General features: G+C 33.6%; 1 protein-coding gene across 2 annotated transcripts; it reads right to left on the bottom strand.

Moving 5' to 3' along the window:
* Positions 1 to 599: 599 nt before the first annotated feature.
* On the bottom strand, positions 600 to 6,766 carry LOC107922140 (V-type proton ATPase subunit a3). Of its 2 annotated transcripts, XM_016852007.2 has the most exons (19): positions 6,623 to 6,755; positions 6,393 to 6,545; positions 6,230 to 6,274; positions 5,828 to 5,950; positions 5,645 to 5,752; positions 5,316 to 5,426; positions 5,052 to 5,225; positions 4,701 to 4,838; positions 3,902 to 4,009; positions 3,485 to 3,592; positions 3,233 to 3,381; positions 2,851 to 3,004; positions 2,581 to 2,741; positions 2,276 to 2,482; positions 1,811 to 1,994; positions 1,643 to 1,726; positions 1,314 to 1,510; positions 1,166 to 1,225; positions 600 to 1,052 (listed from the first exon to the last, which is right to left on the bottom strand). In XM_016852007.2, the coding sequence occupies exons 2-19, from the start codon at positions 6,531 to 6,533 to the stop codon at positions 848 to 850; spliced, it is 2,457 nt and encodes an 818-aa protein (XP_016707496.1). In that variant the 5' UTR covers positions 6,534 to 6,545; positions 6,623 to 6,755; the 3' UTR covers positions 600 to 847. The 2 variants fall into 2 exon arrangements, with proteins under 2 accessions (XP_016707496.1, XP_016707495.1); XM_016852006.2 differs by having other exon boundaries at positions 6,393 to 6,766.
* Positions 6,767 to 18,686: the final 11,920 nt, after the last annotated feature.

Here is an 18,686-nt window from a genome sequence, read left to right as displayed (position 1 = left end):
GACAACTCGAGCTGGAGGCAAGATGAGTGATCTTAGAAACAAACAGCTTGGCAACATTAGACCTTGTTCGTGAAAAGGGTGAGATGGATTACGACAGTGCTGTTCTACGAAATATCAAAAGAATAATTGTTGGTGATTGGGATATTGATCTCAAACATGTGTTTCGTGATGGAAATCGACTAGCAGATAGTATGGCAACCATGACCTTTAATTTGGAACTGAGTTTTAGTGTCTTCCCACAGCCACCTTATGCAAATTTTCAAATTCTACATAAAGATTTAGATGGTTTTGTAGTGCCTAGAAGAATTACAGTTTAAATACCAGTGATTTTCTACATTTACCAAAAATATATATATATATACATCGCATTCATATGGTTACTTGTATGGGGCGGACCAATGGCTGGATCCAAACATTAATTTGATTATTGCATAATATTTGCAGGTTCATGCTAATTGTGGGTATCATGTTTGGTTCTTGTACAAACAAATAAATATCACTGATTTTGCTCATTGTCTTCAAAGAATAAAAAGAGAAAAAAAACTCTATCAATCGACTGTTAAATTACATTGCATGATACAATAAAAGAAAAAGAAAAGTGTCACAAAATTATTCATTTATTCCAATTAACAGACAAATACAACAATCACCAATGAGGAAACACAATGGCTATGTTAACAAATTACAACTTTGACTAGCGGGGGGAACGTGAACAAAGCCTTTGTCTTCTCTAATCCCAACAAACAAGTTCACCACTTCATATACAGAACATCTAAAATATGAGTTTAAATCCCTACCTATAGGGCCAAGGGAATGAATTTTTTAATCCTACTTTGTGTTTGTTCTTTCATTCATCTTCGGCATCAAGTGATGCAAATGAAAATGGCTGAAATTTATAACCGTCTCCTTCGTAGAACTTACTCTGAAACTCAACCCAATGAAGCCTCAAAGCGTGTAAGAATGCGCTGAGGGTTTCCATCACTAGTAACACACCAACTGTTGCGCATATAAATACAAATATACCGATGATAAGAATGAAGATATTGTTGAATCTGCAAAAGAGAAAAGCAAATGATAATAATCAGTCCTTTTGAATTAAATTCAAAATACTTACTAATGCAAGAGAAAATGTTTTGAGGAGAAAAGTAGACTACTCAGTACTCACCCCCAGGCCAAAAGTAAAACCTTGTCATAAAATACACTTGACAACTCTGAATGGGCTAGGCTGTAAAATGTAAAATCAAAGAAATCAGATGCAGTCAAGAGGCCTTTCTTTGCAAGGGACTTGAAGGTTTCAAGTGGTTAGAACCTACCTAAGAGCCCATAAACGCAGATATGAAGCTGTATTTGACACTGCTCCAAGCACAAATTCGATAGTGTGTATAAGTTGGTGAACAAAGACCTCACTGAACTCAAACTCTTCATGGCTACTGGAACCATGACGTACTTCCATTTCATCAGACTCATCGAGGCTATTTTCTAATAGCGCATAAGATTGACCACGGTGCCTCTACATCAATAAGAAATTATATATTAAAGCATTTGATAAAAGAATGGAAACCAGTTAAATTTTATAAAGTATGGGCTATACAATGAAAGATATAGTTTATAGTGGAAAAAACAGAAAGTGCTGTCCACATACTTCCTCATGTTGCTTCTTTAAAAGAAAAGGCTTTGGAAATAACATCCACGGTACAGCAACTAGAGCTGCTAGCAGTAATACAATCTGTCAAAAAGCACAAACTCCATAAATCTGATGTCAAATAATGCAAGAGAAAACATTCGCAAAGTTAGGAATACAGAACTAAACCTGGAGAAACTTCTGACCAAAGAAAAGTTGATTTTCACCAAGATCATCTGTAGGACTCAAGAACATGTATATCATCACGTGATAAAGATCAGCTTGAGAACCAATGCACCATTTCACAACTATGAGGAGTGACAAGTATCCGAACAGACTGTTCAGAAAGATCATTTGGGGAAGGAATTGGTACCTAAACAGTGTTTCAATTTATTGAATAAACACATTAGTCAAAATCACTATATTTTTGTTAAGGCAACAAACAAAAACACATTTTCAAAAGAAAAACCAATGATATAATTAACAAAAAAGCTTTGCTCGATGTGCCAGGGCACACTGAGACACAGGTATGTTCTTCACAAGTAACCTCTTTTCAGTTTCAATTTTTTTTTCTTTGGCTAAACAATTTCTTTGTATTTAAACTGAGATAAGTATTTTGCCAAGTACTCTAGAAATGCAATTGTTGTGACTCACCGAATGTTGAGTTCATTTCCCGAAAACTTTGCATTGAAGTAACTCAAAATGATTCCAAGATTCATCTGAGCTACTCCAAGCAAAATTGACATCTTCATCTTCAGTGAGTTGAGAAATGGTAGCTCACTCCGAGTACCATGCCACTTAGGATCCACACCAAAAGGATAAGTGGCACGTACTTTTACTAAGCCTGCTGTAGAAGCATCTCTGCAAAGCAAAGAGATGAATGTAAGTAATACAGAAAGGAAGGACAAAAAATTTTCAGGTTCTCTCTGTATACTCCAATCATACAGACAAGTACCTACCTGCAAGCAGGATCACGACATCCATAAGCAGAGGGCCCAAACAGTTCAAATGGGACCGAAAAAAATTCATTGTATATCAATCCTGTGTAGATTGAGAATAATGCCATCATCATAATAACATAGCGACCACCAAAAATCATCTCAGTGATGTCTCCAAGTTTCTGTTTTAGGTTAAAAGAAAATAAAAATAAAATAAGTACAAGAAACAGTACAATTACCAAGAACATGAAGCACATTGCCAAAATTACCAGGAAGCTATTCACAAGTTACCTGACTAGAAAACTTTTTTTCTTTGATTATGAAATATGATGTTGCCAAAAACAGGCATATACCATGGCCCCAGTCACCAAACATAACAGCAAAAAGGAAAGGGAATGTGATGATTGTGAATACACCAGGATTTGCTTCTTGATACTTCGCAATCCTGCAATAATATTAACTCAGGTCAGTTCTTTTCCATGATAATTTGGTTTAGAAATGGCATTTTAACAACCCAAGTAAATATGCAATAGCAATAGAATGTCTAAACTAAGAAGAAAATATCTCTTTTGAGACTTTAGGGACATGGATTGCCAGAACCAAGATATTGTGAATTCCACAGAGCCAGCTTATCTTCTTGAATGCAATAGCAGCAACTATCAAATTGACTAACCCATATGCATCCACGATTTCTTGGAAAGCAGAAGTAAATTTGTTGGTGTGGAAATAGGTAGGAGGAGATTCCTTTGTCTGGAGAATATGAAATATGGTCCCAATTTGTGAGTTGCTGTCAACAGTTGCCCGCTGTAACACATTTTGAATCTGCAAAATCAAGGGTAGATAATCATTTTTCAACTTTATAATTGCAATTAAGCAGGAATACCATGCAGCAGAGAAGAAAGGATTACAGGTTCAAAAAACTGACCTTGTTTGTTGCAAAAACAGGGCACCAACCTTCTGCAACAAGACATTTTTTTGTAACATCTATGCTGAGCATGCTCAAAGTGTGATAAATGGATTTTTCTTTCTTCACCTACATAAATTAGAAAAACGTTCAGTGAGTTTAGAAAACATAGAGTTCAAAGGAACTTAATAAGGTTAAATAGAGGAGGCAAACTGCAAGTTTGAGCAGTTTTGTGTTAGGCCATTTTGGGTTCCAATCATTTCAGGTTCAAAATATCTAGGGTTTGGTATTTTGGTCAGATTTTGGGGTTCATTCTGCCACCTCTTAGGTTAAATCCAGCCACAGAAACTGACATGCAATCGTACGGATACGAAATTCAAACATAGATAGAAGCATATGCTTTAAAGAAAAGAAGGAATAAAATCAATTTCAACAAACCAAATGGCTCCACTGCTCAAAGTGATAGGCAATTGTCTGTAACAAGTTGGTCTGGTGCACAAGTCCAACATCTATAGTAGTTTTAAGCTCTTCAAGTCTTCCAGACACCTGCATATAAGAGGGGTTAAAAATTCAGCCTATCTGACAAGAACTTAACACCCAGATACCCATTTCATACACACATTAAAATGATAAAAGTACGCAAAAAATCTAATAACTTTTAAAATGTTCACATGAAAGGTTAGAGCAATGATTTGGCATTATGTTCAAACATTGGAGAGAGAGATAGAGAAAAGTGCAACTTTTGAATGCTACTATGTTCAGGATCTATGCATATCATTAACTTATTATCATCTTCAATTATTATAATATAAATAGTTTCCTTCCAACAACACTACCCCTTCTCAATGTGCTTATTTTTGTTTCGGCACAACTTTAGAATTGGCTCTGCGTTCTATTCTGTTAACCAAAGACAACAATATTATTTAAACTTCTACAAGAATTAAAATAAAGTAAAAAAAATCAATGCAGGCCAACAGACAAATTAAAAAAACCTCTCAATGAGCAAGGGCAGATATAGATTTATACTGATTGATGGTTTCCATTACATCATAATTGTTTCAACCCCAATCCCTTTCAAACTGAAACAACTAGAGAGAGAGAGAGAGAGAAAACAAAAGAGATACATATAAACAAAAAGTGAAAGTAACAACAAACTGCTTGCAGAATCCTTAAGCTTCAAATTCCATTTAAATGATATCCCTGATTCTCCGCAATTTCACAATCGTATAAAGCATACCTCTGTAATGATCTGAAATTGTTTGCTTAGGTCTTCTGTGAACGGATATCTGTTTGCTCCAAAAGCTTCACAAATTTTTACAATTTTGTTCCTCGCCCTTTCACCAGAGTAAAAGACAACAAACACATTTTTCTCAGCCTGTAATTGCAAATAAAATGGTAAAAGGTTCTTAACTTTGATTAACAGGAGATGATTTCGGTAAAACACACTCATAGGCACAAGTTGCAAATCGAATGTCAAACAAACAAATCTAACGAGTGAAGAAAGAACTAAACAAAAGTAAGCATGAATACAAAAGTAAGTGAATGACTAAGAAATTCTGGATCTACAATGGTAAATGCAGGAATTAACCTTCTCCCCAGATGCAGGATCAGTCACAGAACCTTCAAGTACAGATTGCTTCAAGAAGACATTCCCTCTGGTAGCCCGAAATAGAATTCTTTCAAAAGCCAATGATTTCTCTCTTGGGACAAGACCACTAACAAATCCCAGCTTAACTTGCTTTGATGGATCAGTGACCATTTCCTACAAAAATAAACACCCTAAGCATCAGCAAAGAGGAATAAAAGGCATCAGATAAAACTAATATAGAAAATGACCAAGCTGAAACTATACTTGCTCCAATAATAATGGACTGTCAATGGATCCTTCACCCCTTTGCTGAGCTTCGACTTCTCTCTGCTTAGCTGCAGCCATGCTTTGAGCTGAGTGAAAAAACTCACCAGCCTGAAATAGGAAAACATTACCACCGTAATCAATCATTACAGAATCATAAGGCTTCTTCTAGAAAGCAAGGTGATAAACCAATTATATGGAAACAGGGAAATAAAAATTTTCACACCTGCTGCCTAAAGAAAGGTGATAAGCCTTTGTACAGAAAGAGGGAAATAACTAATCACTCCTACTGCTTTAATAACCAGAGAATGCATGAAATGTTAGCATACCTTCTGGACAACTAGCTTATATTCTATTAGTTCATTGTAACTATGTTGCAACTTCTCATGATTTGCATTCATCTCCATCAATTCAGCTTCAAGCTCTCCAAGTTTCACCTACAAAGACCACATATAAAGTTGTGTTTCCATATAATAAATAAAACTGTTAAAATAGAAAGTATCCATTATTACCTCTAAGTTATCTAAATCAACATCATCACTAATTGCAGATCTAGTCGAGGGTGATAAACCAGCCTTCACCATCTGTTCCTTGAAGAAACGTAGCTTGCGTGCCATTTCCCCGCATCTCTTGATCTGCATGACAGAAAAACATATTCAAGTATAATAAAATTCCTAAAATTAACTAAAAATTAGCATAAATCTCCAAGCATTTAGAAGATTTATAAGATCATTATGAATTTATATCTAGGTAGAGTTTCTTATCTAAAATTCCACTAATTTCAGCAAAATTATCTTTTAATTTCAAATGTGTGCATTCTTTGAGAATGAAGATTTCAAATCAGGATTCAAAACTGCCATTTGAGGGCAGAATCTCATGAAAATAAATTAAAATTGTAAAATATAAAGGCTGACCTGTGTAGCATACGTTCTCTGGAAAGGGCTCTTCTCTGAATTAAGCTGCAAGAAACAATATTTTTAAAAGAAAATAGGCGAACGTAAAACATATTAAATCTAAAGATTTTCAACGATAATTAAAAATTCGAAAAAGAAAATCAAGAAATTGGAAGAAACTAACGTCTTTGAATTGAAAGAAGCCGAGATCACCGAGATAAGAAATGGAACGATGAGCTGACTCAATCGGGATTATGAGTTGCACCAACTGCATTGGCTCCGATCGCAGCAGATCCATCGTCGGACGATGCGTTCCCCCTCCCATTATTATAAAAATCTAAAGAATTCTTTAAAAGTACAATTAATATTAGTTATAAAAAATTAAATCTACATAAAAATGCGTAATTAATGTACAAGGAATTTCGTAGCCGGAGAAAATTCGCCGGAGATCGATCCTCTGGCGCCTCACGACTACTGGTGAATGGGGATGTTCGGCTGGTTTGTTCGTTTCTCTTTTTTATTCTTTCCCGTTTATAATGTTTCCGTTCTTCCGTGATTTTCACGCGCTGGTTTTTTTTTTGAGTGGACGTTAAGGAAAATTGAAAGTGGCTATACGGCGACGTTTTAATGAGACCTCTTCTATTCCATGTTTAAAACGCGGTCTCTAGTCAGTTGTCATATCCAACGGTGGTCCACAAAAAGTAAAGATGTATGTCAACTGGCCCTCCTCTTTTTTTTTTTTTTTGAAAGGTAACCGGCCCTCCTCTAATTTTAAGGCCTTTGGTATAAATTTGTAGGCTTACTAGTAAAAATAACTCAAAAATATAAAAAAAAAAGTAAATGAAGCTCTCAACAAAATTTAACAATTAATTGAGGTTATAAAGATAAAAAGTTAATCAACCAAGTATTTTTGTTAATATTGATCAAATTTGATTGTTAAGTTTTATTGACGTGGTTGACAGACCAATTGAACGGTGGCCACGTCTACATCATACTAACATGATAAAATGCCACATTAGCAAATATTAAAAAAATAATTAATTTCTAAAATTAATTTTAAAAATATTTTTTGGCCTTAGCCTACTAATATATTGATATATGAGTTCAAATATGAACTTAGATACATTATGCAAATATTAAATTTCTTTCTTAACTCTTCTATTAAGGTCATGAATATACTTAAATCATGTCCCTCCCAAACACACCAAGTGCCAAGCCACCAAACACACCAAGAGAGCACCAAAATGCTAAGCCCAAAGGTGACATATAGTGCATGTTATAAGAGCAAGCCCGAAGACACAAAACTTTGGATACAAATTTCCAGATATTGAATTCTAGGTACACATAATTCCCTATTGGCACGACAGTTGTATCCTAATTATTTCTCTAAGTTTACTAGGGCACTTAAAATCATAAATAGAATAATTTACTCAAGGTTATTAGCATATTAAGTTTATCAAACAAAAACATAATCAAAGTTAAAAAATTCAAAGGTTGTTTAGACCATTCGTATCTAAACACACATATTGGCACCCTGAGCGCCTAATACATGCATATTTCTTAAAGATCATCTCAGGCCTTAATTTCACATTTAAGATTCTCATTGTTTCCACAAAGGATCATTTCTTTTATTTACTAACATTTTACAGCAAAGATCCGAAAAGAGTTATTTTGGCTAAACATAAATTAAATTTCCAATTTCATGAGTACACATGTATTCATTAACTTACATATAGTATAACACCCCTCACCCGAAGTGAACTATTACATCATGAGCAAGGGATGTCATATTTGGACTCTAAGACTACTCAACTTGATCATCAATTTTTAAAACTTTGTTTTAACATAATTAGACTCTTTTGGTGTTATTCAAGTAATTTCTAGGCTTTCTTTAAAGTTTGGTTACAAACGGGGCCCAATTAGGGCTTATTCAGGTAAAACGGGGTATACAGGGTTAATGTCACGACACTAGGATACTGATGTCGCGACACCGAAAACAGGTTACTCTAACTACATGTCCAATGCCGTGGCGTTGGAGACAGATTACCCGAAACATGTCTGAAACGTCTACCAAGTCTCAACTATCATTAAACATTCCAAATCATTTCTAAACGTTATAAAATATAAAATCTTATTTGCATACTTAGCATTAACCTATGTACATGCCATTATCTATAACCAAAATATCAAATTCATACTCTATTTCAGGCCTTGGTGATGTGATGAGATGCATTGATGTTGTGATTTGAAACAAAAGCTTTAATCCGATCTTTCACTTATTCGTTAAACAACAACACGTTAAGCTATGCTATAACTTAATAAGTACATCAAGAATTTAAACTTACCATTGCTTTTACAAAATTTAATGTGTTAATACTTTAAATATAATATATTTAAATTTAGCCAAATAATTATTAAATGTTTATTTTCACTTACAATCTTACCTAATTTCACTTACAATACTTTCATCATAAATTTATCTTTTATATACCACTCACTTTGCCCATTATAGACTCGAGTGAACAAGAAGGATATACAAAATGTAATCACGGAGTAAACGAGTACATAAGTGCTAGATTATCATAAACACAAATAGTGTTAAAACACGAACACCGAAGTGCTAAATTAATGAACGCGCTAAAGAATTCCTAATGACATATAACAAGTTCTAATCTTGTCTACATGGGTATTGATAATAATATTTGTATCAAATTCATTCATAAATTCAATTTCAAATGAAACTTTTACACACTTTCCAATTTGGTCCTTAATGATATAAATTTCAATAATCAAAACGTCAACACTTGCACTTGATTCACTTTCATATAGACATTTCAATTAAACTCATTCACGTATTTATTTCAATTCACATAGTTATTTTTATACACTTTACAATTTAGTCCTTATTATTATATTATTCAATAATCACTATATTTGCAACACCCCAAACCCAGCCTAGACATTATGGCCGAATCTGGGGATGTCACATGGTAGTGTGTTTGAAAACCGAATCTCGGGTTGAAAAAAAGCTATAACTTTACTTAAAAAATTTTCCGTTTAGAGCTCGTCGTTATCTTTTGTTAATCCTAAAATAGTGTTTTTTTATTCAATCGTTAGTTTGCAAAACATTATACATTGTAGAAGCTTTTTAATACAGTTTGTGTCATTGTGGGTATTTTGCTAAAACACATGCATTTCTTTTTAAAAACTCGTGTTTTATTTACCTCTAGCAGATATAAAACATAAACAAGTGTTAAATCCAAATTTAAAACAAAAATCCATAGCGGCCATTATTACAGATAAAAAAACCCCAAATAAACCTGTATAGATTAACAGAAGGGGTGAGTTTTCAAAACTCAGTGTGTAATCCCCCTATAAACAAGCGAACAGAAAGCAATCATAATCTGGGCTTAAGCCTATTTCAGTAACAGTTTCAATTTCAGTTAGGGCTTTAGCCCATTACAATACAGTAGAAGTCATGCGTTTGGGCCTTGACCCATTACAATATCCATATTTAGTACAATAACAGATATGCAACATCAAATCCTACTTAACCAGCCTCTACACTCCAACTCTGTCCAACCCTACACTCTATGTGGGGATATAATCAACCCACTCATCCTTACACTCCAAAAAGTATCGAATGCGGCACTAGGCAGTGGTTTGCAGCTGAACTGCCAGTAAATTAGGCTCGAGGCCTTTCACTGCACTTCCTCCGAACAATATAAACCCCCACCCCAATGCAATGCAATATACAAATATGACATGCTATAACATAATATCATGCATAAAATCATAGCATACTGTATCAAATTAGTAGGATATAATCGTACCAATCATACAGTCATTTCAGTCAATTAGGGGTTTAGGTAAGCTTACTGACCCTATAGTAGGTCCACAGTCGACTCGGGTGACCCGTGCAACCTTAGCCATCAAACAGTGAAAATAGGCCTACAAGCCCATGACATTTTCCCGTGTGGACCTATACGTCCGTGTGGCCCACACAACCCAAAAATGGCCTTGGCTGTCTGGATCACACAGCTTGGCCTAATAATCCCACACGCCCATGCCACACGACTTAATTTGGTCAAGCCCGTGTATCGCACATAACCAGCCTCGTCGATCACACGCCTGTGTTCAGTCACACGGCCTACCGCACGGGCGACCACACGCCCGTGTGGCATCAACAGTCCCACTTTTTGGCTTTTTTCCGATTACTAATTTTCAGTGTTGTGTTTACACACCTGTTTTCGTTTTAAGTTAACTCTCATTCCGAGTACTCCAAAACATAGATTCAACCAAAACATCATTCAATCAACTACTTAACTCGTTATTCAATCAAAGCCTAACGAAGTTAAAAATCGATCAACAATTGAAACCCCCTTACTGAAGTCAATTGAAACCGCACCCTCAATTCCTTGAAGACGCGCCAACCAACCCTTAGTCTCCACCTAAAACGAGAGTCACAAACCTTTTCGTTATACCTTTAGTCGAATTACACTGCAAACTTAAATTAAATCATACTTACAGATCAAACACAACCCTTCATTCAGTATCTTATAAAACGAGACAACAAAACACCAAAATCACTTACCCAACTGACGAAAGGACATAGTGTAATTTGGCAATGCAAGAGAGAACGAATTGAAAAAGGGAATCCAAGACTGAAAAGAGGCAAAATAGAGGGGGTGACGACAATAAGAGGAAAAAAATGATGAGAAGGGAAGTGCAAAGTTGAAAGGGGACAGAAGGCAAAACAGAACTCACCTAGCAATATTCGGCCAAGAAGAGGAGCAAGATGACGCATGGTCGGCTTAAGGGGAAGGGAAACTAACATAAAAAATTTGGGAACAAAAAAGGGGAACCAAATTTTTAAAAAAAAATGGCAGCAAGTGGGGATATTTCGGCTAAAAACAAAAAGGAGGAAGAAAATATAGAGAGTAGAAAATCGGCAGAACACAAAAAGAAAGGAGGAAGAAAACTTTTCAGCCAAAAATTCTATTATGGCCAAAATTCCTTAAGATAATGCCCATATCCCCCAAAACACTCCTCTCAAACCATAATCCCTAAAATCTCTCCCCCAAAACCGTCCACCACTTCCCTACTACACCTCAAATTCTTAACATTTGACTGCAATCCAAACTCCTTCACGACACAAATAACAAAAATAATACTTCTGCCTAAACTCAAACACAAGACCTTTAGCACACCAACTCACCACTTAACCACCAAACCAACAGACCCTTTTGTCATATTTACCAACATTTATTTATAACCCAACTGGTTAGAGATAGAGGTTTATTAATTTAAAAACCAAAAATTTGCCCAAGCTAAAGCTTAAACTTAAGACCTCACACACACACAGAACACTTAACCACTGAAGCAGACATATATTTGTATCACAAACATACAAAAATAAATATATAAGGGATTTTTGGGGCGTTACAATATTCTCACTTCAACATACATTTCACTTCCATAATCGCTTCACATAAATATGTTATTTTAAAGTCTTAATACACCTAATCACTTTTTGAATACTTTACAATTTATTTTTTTAACATCACATAATTCACATATATCCACTATAATATCTCTCCTATATCACTTGTATTCAATCTCACATTTAACCCTTCATTTAAACTTTTATCATATTATTTTATTTCACACATAAACTTTGAACACTTTTCAATCTAGTGCTTTTTACTTTAATTTCACTATACTTAGTCTGTTCACTTTGTTAATAAAACAAAGCTCATATATCCACTTCTTTCTAATTAATTTCATAATAAACATTAACATTAACATTTCCATATATATGGACTTAAATTTTAAGAAGTTTAGTATAACTATTTAAATAAAATCACACGTACTTTAAGTAGGGTAAGGTTCTTGATGTACTCACCTCTTTTTTGTTAAAATTTCACTATTTTGCCTTGAATTCTCTTTCTTCCTCACTTTTGTCACCTCTTTCACTTTATTTCCAACATTTTCATCATTTCTTTTCTTTTTCTACTTCATGAACACATCAAATACATAATCAAAACTCATACTACAAATGTAACACCCTTAGCCCATCCCGACCGCCAAGATTAAGCTACAGAATGCTACAGTACAAAATAGAACATTTATAGTCATTTAATGGATAATTCGAATAAAAATAATTATTTATCATGAATAAGCCATTCAGAATAAATTTAAACCTTTCCTGAGCTTAATACGAGCTTACGTGAACTCTAAAGTTAACCTGAGATCGAACAAGGACCGGATTGCAAATATTTCAAAAGTTCAGAATGACATCGTGACGTGAGGGATCACTTTACGACGTCAATACCTTCAATGCCGCAATGTCACTCACTGTTTCAGCCTCGTTAAGACGACGGAGTTCCTCGCCTCAATGTGACATTACAAGCCTTTTCTCATTGGGACGACCATCATATGACGTCACAACGTGAAACCTATTTTTGGTATTTTAAGGCCATTTGGTACTTGTTTCAATCCAATCATCCAAATAGGTCAAAAAATTTCTTATAGTATCATTCAAAACTATTTAAAACATTTCCAAAATCATGCCAAAACATATTATTCATCTGATTCCGAACATCTACCCAATATGCCACATTTGGCACAAAATCACAACAAGGGTGCCAAAATCATTCCAAACCGTTCCTTCTACTTAAACCATTTCAAAAAACAATAACATTACAAATTATACATTCATCAACCATTCAAATTATGATACTAATCGATTACATCATTCTAAAACAACCATTTAACTATCAATATGATCATCTATAAGCTTTTATTATTGCTAAACATATAGCCAAAGTGCACACATTCATCCATATCATATAGCGATTCATGTCATTCACCATTTTGGATCCAAAATCAACATCATTCAAAGTAAGTACACATAAGCATAACATTGCATATATACATGCCACATAACTGAGTCCAAAATGATAAAAAAACTACCGAATCGAAAGCTTGATAGTGTGAGCTCTGAAGTGATCTGATCACCTTGTTTCGTAAAAGACAACTACAAGCAAAAAACACATAACAGAGTAAGCATTGTGTATGCTTAGTAAATTCATATGAGCTAATATAGTAAAATCACCTTAATTCATAACTAACACAATGAATTAGCTAACTATACAACTTTCATGTCATCACATTTCACATCAGTACGATGATTTCTTCACTTACAATCTTATAACATATCAATATGAACAATACATTCCCATTCAGTGTCATTCTATCAGATTCATAAAAAATATACGTCATTTTATCATTCCAATCACATATAGCCATTTCCAAATACAATACATATTATCAATCACATTTTTTTTTTGTTTTACAATAACCATTTAACCCGTTAAACTATAATAACATATACGGATACGCGGGTAACCACCAAAACACACAAGATTGCTCATTCGAATAATCATTCCAAAACACACCTGAGCACTGAAGTGCTAAGCCCGTAGGCATCAATTGTCATAAGAAATTACATCCCTCTAGAACACTCCAAGGTCTCCGTAGAGACAATCAATAACAGTAGTCTCCGTAAAGATAAATCTCAATAATCTGCAACAAATGCTGGATTTCGATTTAAATAGTTAATTCTCTGTACATCAATATCAACTCATACCATATCCCATACAGGGCGCAAATAACCCTATTGGCATGCCAATTTTATCCTATCCTTTCTTAAGTTCATTCGGCACATTCAATACACTAAATTATTTATTTACAATTCAGTCTATTTCTCACTTTTTTGTACTAATTTGCATACAATTCAAATCACATTCAAGGTATATAAATTCATAATTCAAACACCTACATTACATTAACATATACAACTATACCATATAAACTTATCAGACAAAAAAACAACAGGAGAAATGTCAATGCCTAATATGTAATTTTTCATTTTTCTCAATTATCTATCAGTTGGTCCAAATCTTGATCTATATCGTAATTCATTTCAATTTTTAACTCTCATTTGTCTTATAACATCTTATTCTATGCATATGAAATTTTAATTTCATTTTTCACAAATTTCTTAAAATTTTGCATTTATTCAATTTAGTCCCTAAAACTGAAACAATCATATCTTTCACATTTAAGCTTCGGTTTTCAATCTAATTTCAATATCACCCTCTACAGCCCTCTATTATCTATATTTATATAAATTTAACATAAATTTTGAATTCTTTACATTTTAGTCCTTATATTTAAAACTAACAACTTTCACTTTACAAATTAGTCTTTTTTCATAACTAAGCTTATAAACTAACATATTAGCATCAAAAGCTTCAAAAATAATCAATGGTAACTTTTAAAATATTTAAAAATTTCACAATTTAATCCTTGGTCTAGCTAAATTAAGCTCGGGGTATCTCAAAAATATAAAAATTACAAGAAACGGGCTTGAATTAGCTTATCATGCAAGGATGAATGCTTGGTTGAATTTCATAGCTTCAAAAAATGGCTTCTCTAATTATTTTTTAGTGTAGAACTGGTGATAAAGTAAGGAAATAAGGAAGATGACCACATTTTAATGTTTTATCACATTTTTAATTTAATTATAACATATATTTTTATTAGAAAACAAGAACTAACCATCCACCATATTTAATATGATTTAATTGCCACATAAATCCTTGAACAATCACTATTTAAGCTTTGTAACAAATAAAATTCAATAGTGATTAACTTTTACGATTTTTACGATTTAGTCATTGTACCTTAATTCTAACCGTTCAATAAAATTATTGAGGCAAAAATAAATATAATACTATAGTCAACTCGTAAATATTAATAAATAATATTTACTGACTCTGTAACCTCTCTAACCTGGCCTAAAAGTTAGGACTAGATTTTGAAGGTTACATCAGCCACTGAAATTGCCCAAAAGAATCAAGCGGGCTTTCAGAAACTTATTTTCAAAACATTCGCTTATTTTTGAAAAATCGTAGTGGGTATCTCTTTTTGCCAAGTTTAATTAAAATTCCAATTTAAAAATATTTTAATTAAATTTAAAAACATATTACATATTTGACCATTAATTGTTATTTAGAGTTTCCAAAAAATATCCAGTTTTGCAGCGAAAAATCAGTGTTCAAAATTTGTTAATAAAACCATAATTACTAATTTTAACGACCAATTATTAATTCAGTCAGTTATTTAACTTATCCAATTCTTAATGCTCATGTATCCAATAACTAATTATATTCCAAAATCCAATCCCATGCCACAATTCATAAAATAAATTATTGCAAACCAAATAAATAAAAATATAAAATTAAAAACTTTATTTAATAAAAATCGAGAAGAGACCTCCAAATTGTCAAATTCGAGCCCTAACCTTGCGGATTACTTGAAAAATGTTAAATTAAAGGGATAAGCTTAAAAAGCCTAGTGTAGATCTTAATTAAAGGTAAACAAAGTTTGCGGAACTTACAAATAATGCAAGAAACTCGTTTAGCAATTGAGCACAAAAGCTAACAGATTATCCATAATTATAGTAGTACACAGAATTCACAGAATCATGGTGTTTCCAACAGTTATGTATATGCATGCTCGAGAATGACAATGCAAAAAGGTCCTATCCATACTTCTGTTACACACCATGAGTTCCCCAGAACCCATCTATCGAATCACCAAAATAATTAGGAGTCGTAGCTCAATGTTGATAAACCACTAATAACAGTTTGTAGACAAGCTACCGGTAATATGGACAAGCCACCAGAAATGCAGATAAACTGCTAGTAAATTGCGGTAAACCACCAATAATGCAGACAAGCTGCCAATGATGTGGTCAAACCACCAAAAGTGCAGGCAAGCCATCAATAAGGTGCAGACAGTGCTGTCAATGATGTGGTCAAGCCACCAATATCCAATATCTCCTACAGTACTCTAGGGTGCAGTATACTGACAACAATATTGTGGATTTTAATGACTACGGATACTCCATAGAACTCCTCCGTCACTAAACAATCCCAATTCCCATGCAATGCAATATGATATGCCATGAATGAAACACAATCATGCATGACAGAAATAGTTACAATGTAGAACAATGGCATGTTTAACATACTTTCGGTAACAGTTTCAGTGTATGACTTGCACACTATCAGTCAATCGAACAATGGCATCAATGGTATGAACAATCATAGAACGTACAATACAGTCAGGGCGTACTTAATATGCGATTCGAACATGTCACAAAGGGTTGCATGTTATACATGCAACCAATGAACAATAACAATTTTCATAATATACAATACAGTACATACAAAGGTAAGACCCACACTTCACATTGGCATGCATAAAAAAGAAATATATGTGCATCCTGTTTCCCCCTTAAAGGGTATACACATAATTCGACCAAACACCACACAAAAGCATCAATGGAACAACCCTCAAAGACATATCATCATTCAACCAAATCAAACAAGAAGTACTCACATACACAATTCAAATTTAGTTAAGTCCTACACTTGAATTATGCAAGTCCACAGAGCCAACTATAAATCTATAATTTCCCACGACTCAAAACAGAACAAATACTATTTCGCTCCTAAACAAAAATGCAAATTAGGTTTGTCGTCACTGCTGATCCGAGGAGTTTAGATTCGATCATTCAACATAAAAATCATAAAAAAATCAATAAGGTAACATGATTTGGCACTAATGACAATAAACCAAAATAGAACACAAATCTTAACCAAAAAAAACACTTATGCTTCCCGAATACTAGATCCATGATGATGACTTAAACGAAATGGAATGAGCACTAAAACGACTAGGTAAGGGGTTGTTTAAACAAAAAAAAGGAAAGAAAATGGTAGCAAGAATGTGCAGCAAATGGAAAGAAAAACAACAACCTTTTTTTGTTTTTTTAAGGGGTTGAAACACCACAAACATTGGCAGCAAAGAGGTTTTTATCCGATAATGAGGAGTTTAAATGGACAGCAAAAGGGACAATTTTGATGATTAAAAAAAACAACAAAGAGTGCTAGAAAGAGACAACAAAGAAGGGTCAATATGTGCGACGCAAAGGAAAATAAATGGACAGTAAAAGAGTAGCTAAAAGATGTGGCAAGGGTGCTAAAAAAATGGAAACACTTGGGGCGACTATGATGACCAAAATTGGCAACCAATGGGGCAGAAATGGTGATGGAAAACAATGATGAAAAAAGGAAGCAAGTGTTGGTAATAGAGAGTAGCAAAAAGTAATGTAAAATAGTATCCATTAATGGAGGAGCAATAATCAATGGTGCCAAAAAGAGAGGGAAAAAAGAAAGAAAAGAAAAAAAATTAAAAAAGGAGAAGAAGAGGAGAGAGGGACGACAAACACAAGGTAAAATGAGAGTCTAAATGGTTGAGAACAAAATAAAAATACACTAATTACCTAGGTTAAAAAATGTAGACGACACCTAGGGTTAAAAGAGCTTAAATACTGAAAATAAAACTTTTTGCATGGGAAAGGAAATGAACTCGAGTCTAAAGGATACTTACACTAGTTCTTAACCACTAGGCCAATTACTCATTCTTATTAAAATTGCTCAAACATAACCTTAAACGTCAGAGCATGACAACCTCCAATTCACTAACTAATTTGTTCTAACCTAATTTTTGGGATGTGACAAATTTGATCATCGAAAAATGGGGTCCAAAACCACCATTTCCAGCACCACCGAAAAAAAAGGCTATTATAATAGATCATTTTCTTATATCTCTACTTGAATTAAACATGAATTCTATAAGAATACTTGAATTTCTTACATTGTCTCTTTAATTTCTTCACTTTCATCTCAAATTTCTCCATTTCCACTTCCACGTCCAATTTTTTTCTTCCAAGATGATAATTTAACTCTCTAGGATCATCACTTCTCTTTTCTTTTTTGGTGACTATGGAAATTCTCTCAAGATTTTTGAGTGAAAATGGTGAAATTGATGGAAAATGACTAATTTGTAAATAAAGAAAAGTTTCTCTCCTCTCCCTTTCTCGTTCACGTTGGAAAAATAAAGAATTTTGTTCATTTTCCTTTCTTTTATACTAACTTTAAATAAATAAAATATTCATAAAATTTTAAATAAAATATTATTAAAATAATAATTGACTAATGAAAATATCACCAACATCATCATTTAGATCTAAAGGCACATATTTCATCCTTCACTTTGGTGCACAACACCCTTTACTTGGTCCGTCGATCAATAAGGATAAGGGACGACACATTGACACTTTTTCGCTTACAAAAATTTCTTTGTAGCAAAAATCCAATTTCACAACTCAATAAAATTCCTTGAAATGATTTTTAATATTTAGAAAGCTTTGGATATAATTTTAAAATCATTTTGAATAATTTCCAAGGCCTTTCTACATGTCAGAAATATAAAACAGGGTCCTAGGACTTAAAAAATTGAGAATACAACTTGTGCATGTACAGTGGAGCAAGTCTCGATA

This window comes from Gossypium hirsutum, chromosome D01 (assembly GCF_007990345.1).
Source record: "Gossypium hirsutum isolate 1008001.06 chromosome D01, Gossypium_hirsutum_v2.1, whole genome shotgun sequence".
NCBI classification, from domain to species: Eukaryota; Viridiplantae; Streptophyta; class Magnoliopsida; order Malvales; family Malvaceae; genus Gossypium; species Gossypium hirsutum.
The sequence above is the reverse complement of the archived record's forward strand: the minus strand, read 5'-3'. Positions and strand labels throughout refer to the sequence as shown.